The sequence below is a fragment of the Octopus bimaculoides genome, chromosome 5 (genome assembly GCF_001194135.2).
Source record: "Octopus bimaculoides isolate UCB-OBI-ISO-001 chromosome 5, ASM119413v2, whole genome shotgun sequence".
In the NCBI taxonomy this organism is placed as follows: domain Eukaryota; kingdom Metazoa; phylum Mollusca; class Cephalopoda; order Octopoda; family Octopodidae; genus Octopus; species Octopus bimaculoides.
The window spans coordinates 43,264,278-43,282,680 of NC_068985.1; the positions used below are offsets into that span (position 1 = coordinate 43,264,278).

Here is an 18,403-nt window from a genome sequence, read left to right on the forward strand (position 1 = left end):
GTGGCACGTAAAAAGCACCATTCAAGCGTGGTCGATACCAGTACCGCTTGACGCCCTCGTGCCGATGGCACGTAAAAAGTATCCGCTACACTCTTGGAGTGGTTGGCGTTAGGAAGGAACCTTGCCAGATCAGATTTGAACCTGGTACAGCCTTCTGGCTTGTCAGTCCTGTCAAACCGTCCAACCGATGCCAACATGGAAAGCGGACATTAAACGATGATTATATATATCATATATATATATATCAACCCTAGTAGGATGAAAGATGGAACAGGAACAACTACCGCAAGGCAATTTTCCCCTATTGAGAGGCCCTTTGTTACTTCCGCTGGCAAGAAAGGGTATCTCTCTGAGTGAAAGGCAGATTGTATGATGCCAGTGTGCGAACAGCTATGCTACATGGTAGTGGAACATGGGCTGTGACAGCCGAGGACGTCCATAGGCTTGAAAGAAATGAAGCCAGTATGCTTCACTGGATGTGCAATGTTAGACATCAGATGTGGTGTGCAAGAGAGAGAACTGCGCTGGTATGGTCATGTGATGTGTATGAACGAGGATAACTGTGTAAAGTGCCAATCTCTAACCGTGAAAGAAACCTGTGGTAGAGGTAGACCCAGGAAGACAAAGAACAAAATAGTGAAATATGTTCTTCGAACTTTGAGTTACAGAGGCAATGGCTAGTGACCGAGAGACCTTTGGCGATATGCCGTGCTTGAGAAAATCCGTCAAGTGAAATCGTAATCATGGCTGATGCCGGTGTCACGTAACTGGAACTCGTGCCGGTGGTACGTAAAGTGCACCTTCCGAGCATTGGGCCCCATGGGAGGCAAAGTGGCCGAGTTCCTTTCGAGCGTTGGGCCTCAGGGAGGCAACGACCGAAACCTTTGGCATTATGTCGTGCTTATGAAGACCCGTCAAGGCGAGCAAAATTGCCGTTGTGATAGATACTGGTATCATGGAAATGGTACTCGTGCCGGTGGCACCGGCAAAGCACCCATTACACTCTCAGAGTGGTTGGCGTTAGGAAGGACATCCAAACATAGAAAACCATGCCAAATCAGACTGGAGTCTGGTGCAGCCTTCCAGCTTACCAGCTCTGGTCAAACCGTCCAACCCATGCCATCATAGACAACGTACGTTAAATGATGACGACTACTAACGATTCTGACAGTTTACCTGTATTGTAACAATATACAGAAAACACTACCAGACAAACGTTATTCAAAATATTTACGAAATATCTTTAAAAAATCCCTGAAATATTAATTTCTAACAGATAGAAAGACCTCAAACTCAGTGTTTTTTTTTACATATGACAGTGCATGATTGGTAAAGGTTAAGTTTTTCCGTTGAGAGTTTAACAATTCCCACCAGGTTTTCGTTCACCGAGAAGAAAGTTTCTATAATTTCACACCTTCACAATCAGTTAGCCCACTTTGCCTACAACTCTTTTCATTGTTTATTTAATAAGCTAGCATTCTGTTAAGTCAACCAAGGGCAATACCCCACCAGTAATGCTTTGCGGATTGTATCATGTTAATAAATCCACCCCTACCCTGACAAAAAACTGATTTAAAATCATGATACAGATTAGATAAATCTACAGTACAACACACGGTCACTTCTGCCTCACTTGTCACTGGTACTGTCCTATTGTCAACAATCCATCCCATTATAAGGCAAACACCTCTATAAACATTGACCAATAACTTCAATACTCGGCCATAAATGAGAGCTGTGAAAGTGGCTAAGTGAGAATAGAGAGGTGGACCTAGGTAGATCCTTTTCCCAGGATCGCATGGTGAAGGTGTAACATCGAGGAAGCATAAGTAGTTTGACAGGCAAGGAGCCGGATCTGAATGGTTACAATAAACTGGACTCTCCTAAAAGCACCCAGGAATAATGAATTTCATTAAATCTACCAACCACCCAAGTTCAAGTACAGTCCATCATCTGATGAGTTTTCAGTTTTGATTGACCCAGTTGTATTACCACACTCTTGGACTAATCCAAGAATATAGTTGAAGACACTGGCTCAATGTACCACGAAATTGTATTAAACTTGGAAGTACTGAATTGCAAGGCAAACTTCTTAACCATACAGCGATGATTGTAATCACTCAGATAAAAAAAATTGTTAATAAAACAATCGGCAGCAGCAGTCATAGAGATGACTAGAGTGTTAATTGATCAATGCGTAGTGCGTCGGGGAGGGGGGGTATACGAGGGGGTACACAAATGTAACCGGAAACGTACGCAGTTGGATCAAACCCGTGGTGGTTCAAGATTCCGCTGCTAGAAACCACTTGGTACGACCTTCAAGCATAAATCTACAACCGGTGTCGGCAGGTGAAGTCACTGTCACGCACCGAGCTTTTGTTTTACAGTGCTTCTCCCTGTTTGTCGATTTTTGCGTTTGCTGAAACGAAGGAACAGCGTGCTTCAGTGAAATTGTTTTCTGATGGGGAAAACGGCAGCCGAAAAAAGATATGCTTCAAACAGCTTACAAAGACGTTGCCTGGTTTCCACACTTTAGAAATGATCACTTGTCACTTGAAGACGAACGTCATACAGGACGATCGTCATCTCCCGAACGAACGAAAACAAACATTCAGGAACTGATCTTGGAGGACTGTCACCGACCAATTGACAAACTTAATATGACTGGTGTGTCCTGGAGCTCCTGTCAACGAATTCTGAGCGAGGAATTGCGAATGAAAACAGTTGCTGCAAAATTCGTGCCAAGCTTGCTCAACAGTAGACAAGAAACAGTCACGACTGAATGCCTATCGTGAACTGAACTGTTAAAAGTTGATTCGGACCCCTTTTCGAAGGTCATCACTGGTGACGAAAGCTGGTGCTACGGAATTTGCAGATGTGGCAGCAGTGAACAATAAAACGATGAAGGTGTTAAAAGGCATCACTTCGCAAGAGTTCAAGCAGTGCTTCGAATAGTGGCAAACTCGTTTAGACCGATGCATTGCTTCAAACGGAGAATGCTTTGAAGGTGGGATACCCAAAAGAAACCGAATTTTGCAATATTTTATTTTGAAGGGTTTAGTTCACCGGTGATCTAAACAAATAGGTACGCTAAGTGCTATAATTGGTCATCCGTTAGGTTCCAAGTTCACGGTTGAGGCTGGAGCTAGGGATCCGTATTAGGCTTCCGAGTTAGCAGGTATATATAAGAAAAAAGGACAACAAAAACTAAGGCAGGACAGATATCTTAAGTCATAGGCTAGCATGTCCCTACAATGGGTATACCGTCAGTGGCGAAGTGAGTATGTATGAAAGTTCTAGACAGATTCACAATCTATAAAATAATAAGGTAGTAGACAGACTAAAGTTCACAGCTCATCTTCCAGAGGGTATGGAGGTTGGGCCGTACTAAGGACCTATACCTTCACGGAAGTGCGGACCAACCTCTGGAAGATGAGCTGCGAACTTGATTCTCCCGTTTGTATTCTATCTAGTGCTTTATCCTTCTATATTTTATTCCTTATACATACCTTGTCTCCGATGACGGAATACCCAGTTTAGAGACATGCTAACTTATCACTTCAAATTCACCTTACCCTAATTAAAATATATATATATATATATATATAGGCACAAGAGTGGCTGTGTGGTAAGTAGCTTGCTTACCAACCACATGGTTCCGGGTCCAATCCCACTGCGTGGCATCTTGGGCAAGTATCTTCTACTTTAGTCTTGTGAGTGGATTTGGTAGACGGAAACTGAAAGAAGCCCGTCGTATAATACATATGTGTGTGTGTGTGTAAGTTTGTATGTCCGTGTTTATCCCCCCAACATCGCTTGACAACCGATGCTAGTGTGTTTACGTCCCCGTAACCGTAACTTAGCGGTTCGGCAAAACAGACCGATAGAATAAGTACTAGGCTTACAAAGAATTAGTCCCGGGTCTCGATTTGCTCGACTAAAAGGCGGCGAGCCAGCATGGCCACAGCCAAATGACTGAAACAAGTAAAAGAGTAAATATGTATTAATCCCTCGTCATGTCGCGAGTCGCCTATATCGCACTCAGTACATCGAATTTTTCTGGTTAATATATGTAAATTTATATCGCGGGTTTCTGCGGCTGATAGATATTTATATTGTTTTCACTGTATAACACGAAATATATTAAAAGAAAATACGTAGTGTACCGTAGATGAGCAAACAAAGAATCGCACATACTGCACAGAAAATGAAACGCGCGAGGCGAGTGTTTTTGCATTTATTATGATATATATATATATATATATATATATATATACATACAGTACATTACTCTTTCTACTTCGGATTTTCACTTATCGCGGAAGGTTTTGGAAAGTAACACCCGCGATAGTCGAGGGATTGCTACAGACACACACACACACACTAGATATACATACTAGGTAGCACATTTTCGAAGGGTAAAAAAGAAATGATTAAATTTTGATACTATTCAATAATGTAATCATTTTCAAAATCTGCAGTACAATGTGAAGGTATATTCTAGATATGTGGTTTTTCTCAAAAAAATAAATAAAAATAAAATTAAATTAAAATTAAAATAAACAGCATTTTCAATGTCCAGTAATAAAATATGGAACAAATTCCGGCCCGAACGATCTATTTCCCATGCCCCAATGCTGAAATTGTTAGGCAGAGTGAATCCTTGCATTATCATACTGGAGTATACTGAGCCGTTGTTTATTGAAGCTGGTCACATTCAATATAATCATTTTACTCAACCGAGTTGGGGACTAACACCATCTGCAGTAACTATCATTCGTTTCAGTACCCCATTAATAGACAGTACTTTGTATTTCAGAGATATAGCAGGGACTTCTGTGAATGAAATCCTGCAATAGGTGTGAACATCAGTTTTTCATTTATTCTTTTGTTTCAATCATTTGATTGCAGCCATCCTAGAGCCCCAGGACTTATTCTTTGTAAGCCTAGTACTTATTCTATCTCCCCTTGCCGAACCGCTAAGTTATGAGGACATAAACACACCAACACAGTTGTCAAACGATGAGGAGAGAGGGAACAAAAACATACACGACGGGCTTCTTTCATTTTCCGTCAACCAAATCCACTTACAAGGCTTTGGTCGGCTCGAGGTTATAGTAGACACTTGCCCAAGGAGCCACTAGGTGGGACTGAATCCCAAACCATATGGCTGTGAAACAAGTTTCTTACATTTTTCTTTTATTTTCTTTCTACGTGTATCTATTTTCTATTACCTAGATTCAATGTGGTTGAAAAATCAGGTTACTGTTCGTTGTCAAGAAAGTGCTACACAGTGAAACAGCAAGTTCAGTCCTTAAATGGTAACTCAAAGGAAGCCAAACCATCTCTTTGTACTACTACCCAATTTCTATATTAACTTTGTGGTGCTTAGATGAGGATCTGATTCAACTGTTCTAGAGACATATTGGAAAAGATAAAAAAACATTTTTAACCTTCTGAAACTAAATGATGTAGAAATTACACGATCAAAAACAAGCCTCAAGTACAACTATATCAAAATAAGTATAAATATTACCACCACAATGTATTTCTGCAAACCAGTCAAACCATTAGTTAAAACTGAATAACGACTAATATACTAGCAACACATTAAGGTTACAAGACTTATTGCATGCACAATTAACAGAATTAACCTAAACGAAATACAATTTGCACTAGGAAGGGTAACTTACTGATGTTATGTTTTTAATGCGGCTAAGCTACGAATAAGCTCCTATACTAAGCAAGGATTTCTGTGAATGGAATCCTGCAATAGGTGTGAACATCAGTTTTTCATTTATTCTTTTACTTGTTTCGATCATTTGATTGTGGCCATCATGGAGCACCACCTTAAAAGTACTTTGATAGAGACACATATAAACTGAGAACCATGCGTGCAAGAGTTTAAAAGGTCAATTGAATGGAAGAACTTTCTGCACCATCTTATCTGAGTTTTCAAAAGCAAACTTAGTAAAGTTGTAAGTAGGAAAGACAAAGATCTACAATTGGTGGTTTCAGTTTTTCTCCCTAGAGTTAATGGCAAATTCTATGGCTTTTTTTTTTTTGTTAGAACTATGATGCTATATGGTAGTGAAGTATGTGCCTCAAATACAGAGGACTTAAAAGCGCTGATCACAATGTGAAGGAAAGCTTGCAGAAGAGGGATACCTTTCAAGACAATGGGACAAAGTAGTGAAGGCTGATTACAAGACCTTAACCTTACAGAAGTGACAAAACACCAGTAAGGGCTGGTGATATAATTGTCAAAATCTTCCACATTAATGAAACATTCTGAAAGAACAATATGCATAACACCCCTCCCCCTTCAAGACATCACCTCTAACTGCATATTTCAACAATTTATCCCTGCTTACTACCTGGGATGAGAGAGGAGAGTACTTGTTATCTATCATTCATTCTATACTTTTTTTTTTACATGAATTACCCAACTGTATCATCTAACCCCACACTTTTACAACCCATTCGTGTCTTTTCTCACTCACCCATCCTAGGCTCCACTTTTTTTTTTTTTACTATTTTGCTTCTCTTCAACCACCCTACCCCATCTTACTGCCAGTCATCTTGTCTCTTCTATCACCAAACTCTAGCATCATTTACTACCCACAACCTTACCCAATTTCTAGTCATCACCTACTCTTCCCTACTTATCCAACAAGTGCTCTTTATATTCACCCACCCATTCCCTATCTCTAATCACTCTCCACACTTCCTGTTATTCTCAAACTAATCCTTATGGGATCTACCTGATACCTCATCACCACATTTTTTCAACCATAACTTGGTCATCCTCTATTCTGAGTAGCTACGTAGCTTGTAGAAAATCCCATAGAAGCCAATGACCTCTCTAATCTGGCCCCTCAACAAAAGGGATTTTAGTCTTGCTGGTTGCATACTGACCTCACTAAAGCTGGTACCACGACGAGGAAGAGAACTCAGTACACGCTGTAAAGTGACTAGTATTAGGAAAGTTATCTAACTGTAGAAATCATGTCAAAGAAAACACTGAAGCACAACGCAGTTTTTGGAACCACTGAATCCTGTTGAACCAAGCATAGAAATTCCATATAGTGTACTCAGTATAAACTATGGACACAAGAAAGACAGCTCGAGCAAGTGTCTTCTACTATAGCCTCGAGCCGACCAAAGCCTTGCGAGTGGATTTGGTAGACAGAAACTGAAAGAAGCCTGTCGTGTGTGTATATATATATATGTGTGTGTGTGTCCCAACATCGCTTGACAACCGATGGGGTGTGTTTACGTCCCCGTAACTTAGCGGTTCGGCAAGAGACCGATAGAATAAGTACTAGGCATCCAAAGAATAAGTCCTGGGGTCGATTTACTCGACTAAAGGCGGTGCTCCAGCGTGGCCAGTCAAATGACTGAAACAAGTAAGAGTAAGGGATTGAAAGAGAGGCGTTAGCAACTACATGGGTAAATGAGCGGGTGTCTATTGCATCAAGAAAGAAAGATGAAAATGAAAAGGAGGAGGGAACGCAGCTGTTGAAAATGGTTTAATAATAATTTATCCCACGATGGAGCCTTTATGCGATTGCTTGGTCTGCAACAAATTACACACGAAATCCTCCGTAATCACACCCTTATTTATCTAAGTACAAAAAAAAAATTCTGAACGGCATCAAAAAACATTTTATGACGGGCTGACCAAATCCTCTTCGGACAAAATATCCAAGATAATTTTAAAAAGAAAAATGAACATCTTAAAAACTAGCAAATAAGAAAGCACCCACAAAAAGTCGGTAAATTTTCACTTGGGTGTTAGGGTTACGGTTTTAGAGAATTCCGTCCCTAACCCTAACACCCTAGTGAGGCGGTCAACTATCCAGAATGTTCGGAAGAAGTTTTATCACCTAAGCGACGTATTCAACATTGGTGGAGGTGGTTATTAGACTGCAGTAGAAAGACGCCGACTACTTTACAGAAATACATCTATATAAATGGTCTGAGCCCATTCGTAAGGGAATCCTGTCTGACCGAAGTATGTACGCAGTTGTATTCTAAAAAAATTAGCCTTGACAAAATTTGTTTTAATAGCGATACTACTGTACGGGTTTCATCGATCAATATTTTCTTACAATGCACTATGTTGAAATAACGCAACACGTCGGCAATGCACATTTTCTCAAAAGATGGGAACCTAGAAGTAAATCGCATAGCAGTTAATAAGGACCTACCGGCTTCTAAATATAACTGATATAATAATCGATATATTTAAATGGAAACAAATTTTCCATATTTAAAGACGTGCATGCGTTATTGATAAGCGCGCTTCCCGATCATGTGACATTGGGTTCAGTCTCAGCACAGAGCAATTTGGGTCAAGTGTCTTTTACCGCTTCGGATGGACCAAGTCTTGCTAGTGGTTTTGGTAGACGAAAATTAAATAGACACACACACACCAATCGCGCGACTTTTGTCTTGACATCACGATGGTAATGAGAATCACCGTTATACAAGCGATGTTAGTTTCCAGTCTTCCGTGAAAAACACGCCTGACCATGGGGAAATATTACTTTGCTTAGAAACAGACAGGAGATGGCGACAAGAAAAGCATCAACGATAATGAAAAAATAATAATAAATTGCTGCAATAAATTCCGTCTGACCCAAGCAGGCATTAAAAAGTGGTCGTTAAATCGATGCTGAAACAAGACACCTGCAAGAATGCAATTGTTTCTAGCACAGACCCAGGGTTTGCAATTTGAGGAAAAGAACCTGACATTACCTCAGTAGTTGACTATCAATACCGAAGGGACTTAAAAGTTAAGATGACCTCAACAGGATTTGAACTCAGAATGTAATGAACCGAAAGTAATAAACTGAGTAACAAAAACAGGATATGAAATATATTTTTCGGCAAATAAATTTAATTATTATAATTAGGAATAAAAAATACATTAAGTAGAAATACTGCAATTAAAACAAAAATTATTTAATGAGCTGCAGTCTACAATCCGGATTCAGCTTCCCGATTACAACCATCGTTATTTACGTCACAAACGACATTGAGAAAGACGTGACAACCTATCCCTGCTACATAACACAAACGTGTGTGCGCGCGTGCGTATATACACACAGCGACAAGAAACGCAGACAACAATTGCTCATTTTAAGCTTTTTACGCGCGTGCAGAGGAAAGGGAAGAGAAACGAGGCCGCCAGTTGGCAGAGTCGTAAGAGCGAAAGACAAATTGCGTTGAGGTAAACAGTTCCGGCCCAACGCTCCGAGGTCAACTTTTCCGTTCATCCTTTCGGGATGGACAAATAAAGTACAATTCCTGAAATAATTATTCTCTAATCCCTTTTTTGTTTTTAACCAACATACACACTCTCTCCTTAGAAACGAACTGATGTTAGACTGGGGGAGAAATAGGCTTCACCAGATCTAAGAAGAATGGGCGGAGGTAAACTACATGGACGGCACCCACTATCGTTATTGTTTTTTGTTTTTTTTTCTACAGAAACCCACTTTTTCGACTGCGCAGATTCCGAATTTGCAAAAAAAAAAAAAAAAAAAAAAAAAAAAAAAATCGCCATTCAAAATTTTGGGTTTGGCTTTCCGGTTGAAGCGTACTTAAAAAAATTGAAGATTTTGAAAACTTGTTTTCAAAATGTCCCTATGATGACACCGGCCCCTTCGTAATAGTATAACATTATTGGAAAAGCCTAAATGAATTAGTGAGAAATATATTTTGTTCCTTAAAAAGGTGCGAGTCATGTACAAATGGTCAGTTACGTCAGACAAATAATGTCCATCAGAACTCTATATTTGAATTCCGACAGACGTGTCGAATGCAGAAATATTTGAATCTTCCAAATAACGATAATTATCATAAATTTTATAGGGGATTTTAAATTGGAGAATTATTGTAAAATATTCCTGTAAGAAGTTTTAAATAAGACTGGTTTTATTTGAAAATAATGTTGAAACAGAGAATGACATATACGAAATGTCTATTTCTGAAGATAAAATATTAATTTATTTTCTACAACCAACAGTTCCCATAGATTTCTTTTTAAAGTACCTTCAAACTGGGAGACTGGTAGTGTTAAGCTGGATAGAAGACTAAGTTTACCCACTAAGTAAACCACAGTGGGATTTAAACTCAAAAATCAGGTCCGACGTTCTAACCGACCTTCACCAATCCACTGCCCTGGATTGTACTATTTTACCGACCTCCGAAAGGGCGATAGGCAATGCTGACCTCGGTAGGGTTTGAACTTAGTGCACCACCTAATCAAATATATTAGCATATTTTAATATATGTAAGGGTTATTTTCCAGTGTCCATTCGTTTTAGTTAAAAATACATATCGATATATGAATCATTTTCATGTTTACTGAGCACTCTGCTAAAATGTTTTGCACGAAAGACAAAGCTAACATTAGCGAGATTTAATATCATTTTTGTCGACGCTCCAACGATTGTCATCTCAAAGCCTTTACTCCGACTGGTACTTTATTTCATCGACCCCGAAAGGAAGGGAAGTTTTTTTTCCTCGACGGAGTTTAAGCTCAGAACATGAAGAGCAGGAAGCTGCCATTAAAATTATATCCGATGTGCTGACGATTTAACTCGCCTCCAGGACGATGGATGAGGGGGACAATTGCAGATATGTTGGGGCGTTTACATAAATCGGCTAATTAGATAGAGATGAAATAAGTGATAATGAATCATGATGCACGATCGTAATATCACCCTGAAGACCAAGGACAAATGAATGCCCTCTCCAACTGTCGTTCTTAGTCTTACAGGCAGGTGCATTATACTCAAGACTCTCGCCCACCCTTTAATATAATTACCTACGGATAGCACCTCCTCCTAAGGTGAACAAAGGAAAAAGTGCCTGCCCTCAATTTTTGCAACACCTACCACAACCTTTTTTGCTTACAGCCAAACCGCAAAAGAAAAAAAAATTACCCTAACCCGGGTAAAGGAAGGTGGTGAACTGTTTGTTACTTTATCGAGATTGTGAGGTGGGCAATATTTTATACAGACAACTAGAAGTAGCCCACACCTGCAAGTCTCCCTACCCTTCCCGTCAATGTTGTCCGATTGAAAGGCAAGGGTCGATATGGCCTGGCATCCACCAGTGTACAGACGTTATTGTAAAAAAATTGAAATAGGGAGAAGAAAAAAAAACCGCAGCCAATCTACCGCCCTATAACAGGTGGGATTACATGGGTAATAGATTTCCACACATTATATACATACACGTACATATATTTTTATACACACACATTATATATATATATACAGGTTTATGAAATATTCATACCGTAATAAATTACATGTATAGACATTTTATGCTAATAAAAGGAGTCATACATCTATATATAAATATGTGGAGTCATAAGCATATATTAATGTACATGTGTGTGTAAAACGGATTTTTAAGCTTCGAAATTTAGTAGTGCAGAAATATTATTAGGCATTATTTAATAAAATGCAATCATGTTGATGACATTTAATATTTCAAAATTTGATCGCTTCAAACGAAAATTTAACTGCCATTTCAGAATAGTCTAAAACGTCGAAAGATACAGCAGTTTTTTTTTAAATGCGCGTCTTTTTTTTTTTTAAATTTTAAATGCGTCGTTCCAGCCGTGACTACCTTGGCTTTCGAGAAATGTATAATTACAGTTCAGTGCTCCCTCAGTACCGGAGTTTTTACTGTATAGTTTTTTTATCTTTTTTCAGTTTTTTTTTTTTTAGAATTAGTTCTCCATTTTTAATTTTGAAAATGGTTAACGAAAGATTGTGTAAATATGCATCTGTATTACAGACGCATTTATATACTATTATGCATATAACACAGACATATAATGCTGACATACTATACGTAATACACTAAGGCAGATATGTATATATATTAAAAGCAGTCAGTATTACATACAGGCGTACATACGTCTGTGTTAACATATGCATCGACGCACATAAACATGTATTGATGGATTTTGTAATTTATAATTCAATTTTGTTATTTCTTCAATATAACAAACAGTTCAACAGAGTACAGGTTAATATATGAGAGGGACACTTGGCTACTTTGTCTATACTGTTTAATTACAAGGTGAACCCTACTAGTCACTAATTTGAATCAAAGATAAAAATATCTGAATAGTTTAGAGTAAACGATAGGAAATCTACACAAAAGATACATTAGTTACAGATTATATTTTAGTAAATTTATATATATATATATACACAGATTATATTTTAGTAAATTTATATATATACATATAAATATATATATAAACACTAAATAAAGATGGTGTTTAGATAGTATGTTGTAATCTCGCTCAACGTTCGTATTAAAAAAGATTCGACATATTTTAAATTTATTCAATAAAAATCTCAAAATATATCAGAATATAATAAATAGATAAACTATAGTCAAATTTCATATTACTCAGAATTATTTTACTTTCATTTACAATAAATATATACGAATGCATTGCGTTTAAATTTCTTTAAATTAAAATATATTCGTGAAACGCTGCACTTGGTTTTTAAATTGGGAAGTTTGGAAAAAAAAGACAGTGGAAGACAATTTAATATTTTCCTTAAAAATGTGAATTAAATATTTTTCATAAACTAGACAATATGGATATAACAATAAAATATTTTAGTAAATATGAAATTGGCATCAGTTTAAAATGTAACTCCAGTGGTTGCTGTCTTTGCCTCAGACACAACTTGTTGGATTTTTACCGTTAAATTAATGTCGAACGTGTTTTGTTCTTTTTTTTTTTTTTTCTTCAACATTCTTGAAAATTAAAAATATTTACCTTAGCACCAATTTGATTTCCACACTGTCCAGCTTGTACATGTACAATCTCCCTCATATTTCTACGATTTTAATAATTATAACGGAACAGGTTAAGTTGATTATAACAATGAAATCCCCAAACGAGACAAAGAGCTTCAAGCGTTCACTGCGCGTAGCACGACTAATAAGCGCGTTATACTGCTTCTATTATATATTTACGTATTTAGACGTATAGAGCGATGCGTATGCGTAAATTTAAATGTATGTGTGTTTATCTCTCCGCCTCGATATATACACACACTCTATTTAAATATATGTGTATGTATGTGTATGTATGTGTGTGTGTTAGCAACGCCCGCTTCAGAAACCGCGTTCCAGCTACATTGCTACGCACGTTGCCTAGACAACGAGGAATGATGCTTACTCCGCATTGGTTAATTCTTAACAGCAACGTCATGATGGATAAAGAAGTAGGAACTATTACAGTGTCCATGACAACAGTTCGCAGTGCACCCCTTCCTCCCTCTCAATATTTCTTGGAACATTTGCAGTAATAAATAAATAAAACACTTCTAGCTCAAAGCCATGGCGACGACTATCAAAGTTACTTGTAGGCAAACTAAAACCAATTTTACCCTTCATTAGTTTATGAATAATAGCAAAATAACCCTTCGCAATATATGATAGTTAATACAACTAATTTACACGATTATGAATTTTTAAAAGTTCGAACCAGCGAGGGACACATGGTTCCTCGACCTGCTAGAAAAAGCAACCAAATCTCCCCTCTAATCAAATGCAAGGAAAGAACACGCTAGAGAATATGGTATTGGGTTTCCTGCGCAGAAAAAAAAAGATAGGATTGGTTACAGCTGGAAAACTTTAATCATAGGTCTGCTTGAGTAAATCTGGCCTTGATCTAAATAAAAACAAGCGGCGGGGATAAGAAAAATTATTTTCTTCCCTCCAAAATGAATAAACTAAATGATTATATATATATATATATTATACATGTGTGTGTGTACAATGTGTTATTCACTAAATGTTATTCGCAAAATTGGTCTTGACTAGATAAAAAGAAGTCATTATTATTTAGAAAATAGTTATCGACCTACTAAACTATTTATATAAATATTCTGTGTTAATATTATGTTTATTTCCTTCATTAGCAATATAGTATTAAAATATTTATCATACAACGTAATATATTTTCTATCTGTACCGACTCTTTATGCAATTTTTTAAATCTAAAATTTCTGCACTTTTGAGCCACCATAGTTTAAAGCAGAACCACGTTTATGAGTGTGTGCTTCTTCGTTTTGAAGTATTAGAAAAATGCCTGGTATGAATGTGGATCCTTCAGAAAATTGTTTTATCAAAATACATCGGTTTTCAGATAAAATAACGGACACGACAGTTCATTTTCAAGTCATTCAAATGGCAAACAGTTTCCACATGTGGTTCGGCAGTTCGCCGCGTCTCTCCAACATGGCGGTTGCAATGCAAACTAAATATGTGAGTAATATCCTTTCTACTATAGGTACAAGGACTGAAATTTTGTGGAGAAGGGGAGAAGTCGATTACATTGGCACCACTTTTCAACTAATACTTATTTTATCGACTTCGAAAGGATAAAAGGCAAAGCCGACCACGGCGGGGTTTGAACTCAGAATGGAAAGACGGGCGAAATGCTGCTAAATATGTGAATAATATCCGAATTTAAAATGAAATAACTATATTGCATTATTCTTTAATAATAACATGAAATTTCTCATTTAAGGTTAACAGAGACTAGATATTGGGGAAAGAAAGATTAATTATTAGATATTTTTAATGACTATAAGAATATTTCTCACAAATAGACAAACTTCCACTTTGGAAATAAATTATGTAAACTGGTATACTTCCTATTTGACACGCTATTTCATATTTTAGTATGTTTTTTACACTATCTTCGATTTCCTTCTATTGAAGCTGGTGTTTCTAATGAGATTTTATTTTTTATTTTTGTTTGCATGGCTTCAGTTTTATATTTCATGTATGAAGGAACCCAACCAAAACAATAAATAAATTTCTTATTTATAAATTATAAGAAAATCCAATTAAATAACATTCATTTTCGTTTTATTAAAGAGACGAAAATCTTAAAGCTATTTTCGCGGTTAAGAAGCAGGTTGGTGTTTTAAAAAAAAAAAGTTAATTGACCGGAAGTGACAACAGTGAACTCAGAAAATTTCATGTAAACAATCTATGTAACATCGTCAATGTACAGAACTTGAATCGACAGGCAATGCCATCGCTTCCCGTTCTTTCTGTAAAACTCATTTGTCATGCAGAATTATTGCATTGTTCACATGTAAGAGTGTTGGCTATCATGCGTTGACATGCATGACACGAGATTGCCTTCTCAGTGGCGTTCATTGCTAGATATAGTACGTTGGGACGGTGTACCTCAGCTGCTATTTCTGAACTACTTTAAATTATCATTAGAATATACTATACAACTAGGTACCTATGGAGGCGGCAAAATCATCTGACTGAATACGAGGTGTAGTTTCGATTCCCGGTCAAAGACATTTCGTTTCTTTTAAACCTGAAGAAAAGAGAAATAACGCCGTTTCACTTCCTATCCGTTTCTCATCGATAATCAATTACGATTGTTTTCGACTCTCACTTGAAATAACTTTAAAATATCTTGGATTTTACTGTCTAAACAAATTTTTCAAGTCTGATACCTGAAAGTCCGATTCATTTTTAATCTTGCGCATGCGCTAAAAAATAATATGCATACGCATGAAATTTCAACAGCTCTACCTTAGTGAATTTTTTTCAAAGTAGTGAAGACAGAAACGTTCCAATTGTGACCAACGTTTACTGACTGGGATATTATTCATGCTCAAAAATCAAAATTTATTGGATCATCAAGTATTTGATTTGAAAATTTTGTTTTTTGACCATATGCCTGGGATTCCTGCATGATAAAATATTCTGTTTTATACACACTATATTTATGTTAGAGGAAATACTAGAGAGGAATTAATTACTATTATTGCAAGGAATGTACTGCAAACATGCCCTTTCTCATGTTAGATGCACTGTTTGTGTTCTTGAGAAAGATGGGAACAATAACACGCTGCTTTCATCAACCATTTTTGTTATTTCACTACCTTAACATTGCTAGTAATATTGATCTCTCATTTATGCCCAAGATCACACCACCTCGATAACCTTCCTCACCTAAGCATCCTCATGCAAACTAGTACACACATTATAGTGGTTGGCATTAGGAAGAGTATCTAACCAGTTATGCCAAAGTTGACACTACAGCCCTCTGTAGCCTGTCAAACCAATCAACACATGCCAATATGGAAACAGACTTTAAAGAAAATGATGGTAGTGATTAAATATTTCCAAAATCTTATGCTCTTTTTTGTACTTTTTTTTCCTGCTTTCAAAAAGTACTGGGTTGTTGATAGGATCCAGTAAGTCACAGGATTGCAAGGGCTTGAGTGTCAACTCTAACATGATTTCTATGGTTGGATGCCCTTCTTAATGCCAACCACTTTACAGTATATACCAGGTCCTTTTTTCGTGCCACCAGCACTAATGATGTCGCCATGTAACTTACAAGGCAACAAACACTGAGAGAGGCAGCTTTATGCGAGAAGATGAAGGGCTAAAGTACAAGAGAGAGAGAGAGGTGTGCAGAACAGAACAAGCATCTTGCTGTAGAAGAGTTACATAGCTACTCACATTTTAGAAATTCGGGTGTGGGGTAAGTGGAGTGGAGCTGGGAAGAAATAAAAATACTGGTAATGAGGTATGTGAGTGGAGAGTACAGTATCAAGGATCAAGGATGGACATCAAGTAAAAGCAGTGAGAAAGGTTAATGGTATCATGAAAGAGTTTGAAGTTCAAGTGGTAGAGGTGTCTTGAGGAGGAAATTAGGTGACAGGCCCAGTTGTGTATGTGAATGTGTGTATATTGGTGTGTATACATGTATATATAGGCTCAGTGGTTAGAGCGTCGAGCTTATGATCATTTGATTCCCGGACCAGGCTGCATGTTGTGTTCTTGAGAAAGACACTTTATTTCACGTTGCTCCAGTTAACTCAGCTGTAGAAATGAGTTGCGACGTCACTGGTGCCAAGCTGTATCGGCCTTTGCCTTTCCATTAGATAACATCAGTGGTATGCATGGGTGACTGCTGGTCTTCCATAAACAACCTTGCCCAAACTTGTGCCTTGGAGGGTAACTTTCTAGGTACAATCCCATAGCCATTCATGACCGAAGGGGGTCTCTTCATGCATATACATATAGGCATGTTGGTAGTTCTTAGAAAGTAGAACAAATTGCTTGGCAGTATTTATTCATGCTCTCTAATCTCTGAGTTCATTCTACCAAGGTCAACTTTGCCTTTCATCTCTTCATTCTTTCATTTTAACTTCTGTTTTTCCATGCTAGCGTGGGTTTCAGCAGCAATTTATTTAAGACAGAATTTTACAGCTAGATGCTCTTCCCATCACCAGATTTTATGTTTTTCAAGTAAGAGTAATTTATTTTATTCATGGTTACTAAATATAATACCAATCCAGTATGGCTGATTAGTAGAATTGACAGAATGTTGAACAAGATGCCTTATGGTATTTATTCTTGCACTTTATGTTTAAAGTTCTTAAGCAGTAGATTTAATATGTTGCCTGGTTTAATACCATTGTCTGGTCCTCAAATGTTTTTAGCAGAGTTTATTCTGTTGTAAGCATTCAGACCAGGTCTCTGGTTTGAAGACAATGAAGATAACTTGTCATCAGACTTGGAGGTGCAGAAAAAAATATAAGTGGGCATGAGTGCTACTTTTCTTTTCTTACTAATCATCATCATCAGCTTCATTTAGCATCTGTTTTCCATGCATGATCCAGTAAGTTTTAGTGTCAACTTTATCATGTTTTCTTTGGCTCGATGCCCTTCTTAATGTCAACCACTTTACAGTGTCTACTGGATTCTTTTTTTTTTTTTTATGCCACCAGCTCTAGTGAGGTAGCCAAGTAAGTTGCAAGACAGAAAAAGAATGGAGAAGGGAAAAGCTCCTATGACTAAGTGTTGGTAAAGATATTAGTGAAGGAAAGATGGCTTATGCCAAGTGCTGAGTGGCTAAAGTATGATAGAACATCTTACCACCTGGCAATAAGCCTGTATAAAAATGAAAAAAAAACATTCTTTTTTAAATATCCTACATATCGTGACCAACTGAGACTATGGATACTATCCAGGCATCTCTTTCTTGATCTACCCTTAGTTTTTCTACTGGTTACCTTGGCTTCAAGAATCTGTCTTCCAATTCTTTGCTACAACTTTCTAATCACATATATAGAAAATCTTCACATATTTAGTATTGTGCCAAAACTGCACCAAATGTCTAGGATCCTCTTTAGAGCCCCAGCAGTTGCTGAGCTTTGATAGAATTTAACTATAACCTGTACTGGATTAGTACTCATCTAGCTAACACAGTGCCACTGCTGCTGTTGCCACTACTACTACACAAGTGTGCCTCACCACCTCAGCCCAGGTCTTCCTGGGCCTACCTCTTCCACGG

The 18,403-nt window shown here is 37.5% G+C and overlaps 2 protein-coding genes across 2 annotated transcripts in view; one reads left to right on the forward strand and one right to left on the reverse strand.

Annotated features, from left to right (window-relative positions):
* The window catches only part of LOC106876497 (tubulin beta-4B chain), a 20,940-nt gene extending 7,830 nt beyond the window's left edge, over positions 1-13,110 (reverse strand). Inside the window, exon 1 of the mRNA XM_014925060.2 lies at positions 12,830-13,110. Within this exon, the coding sequence (XP_014780546.1) occupies positions 12,830-12,886 (57 nt within the window). The 5' untranslated portion in view covers positions 12,887-13,110. The remainder of the gene's footprint in view (positions 1-12,829) is intronic.
* A 917-nt stretch (positions 13,111-14,027) lies between these two features.
* LOC128247921 (proteasome assembly chaperone 4-like) overlaps positions 14,028-18,403 on the forward strand; it is a 106,892-nt gene continuing 102,516 nt past the window's right edge. Inside the window, exon 1 of the mRNA XM_052968367.1 lies at positions 14,028-14,325. Within this exon, the coding sequence (XP_052824327.1) occupies positions 14,146-14,325 (180 nt within the window). The 5' untranslated portion in view covers positions 14,028-14,145. The remainder of the gene's footprint in view (positions 14,326-18,403) is intronic.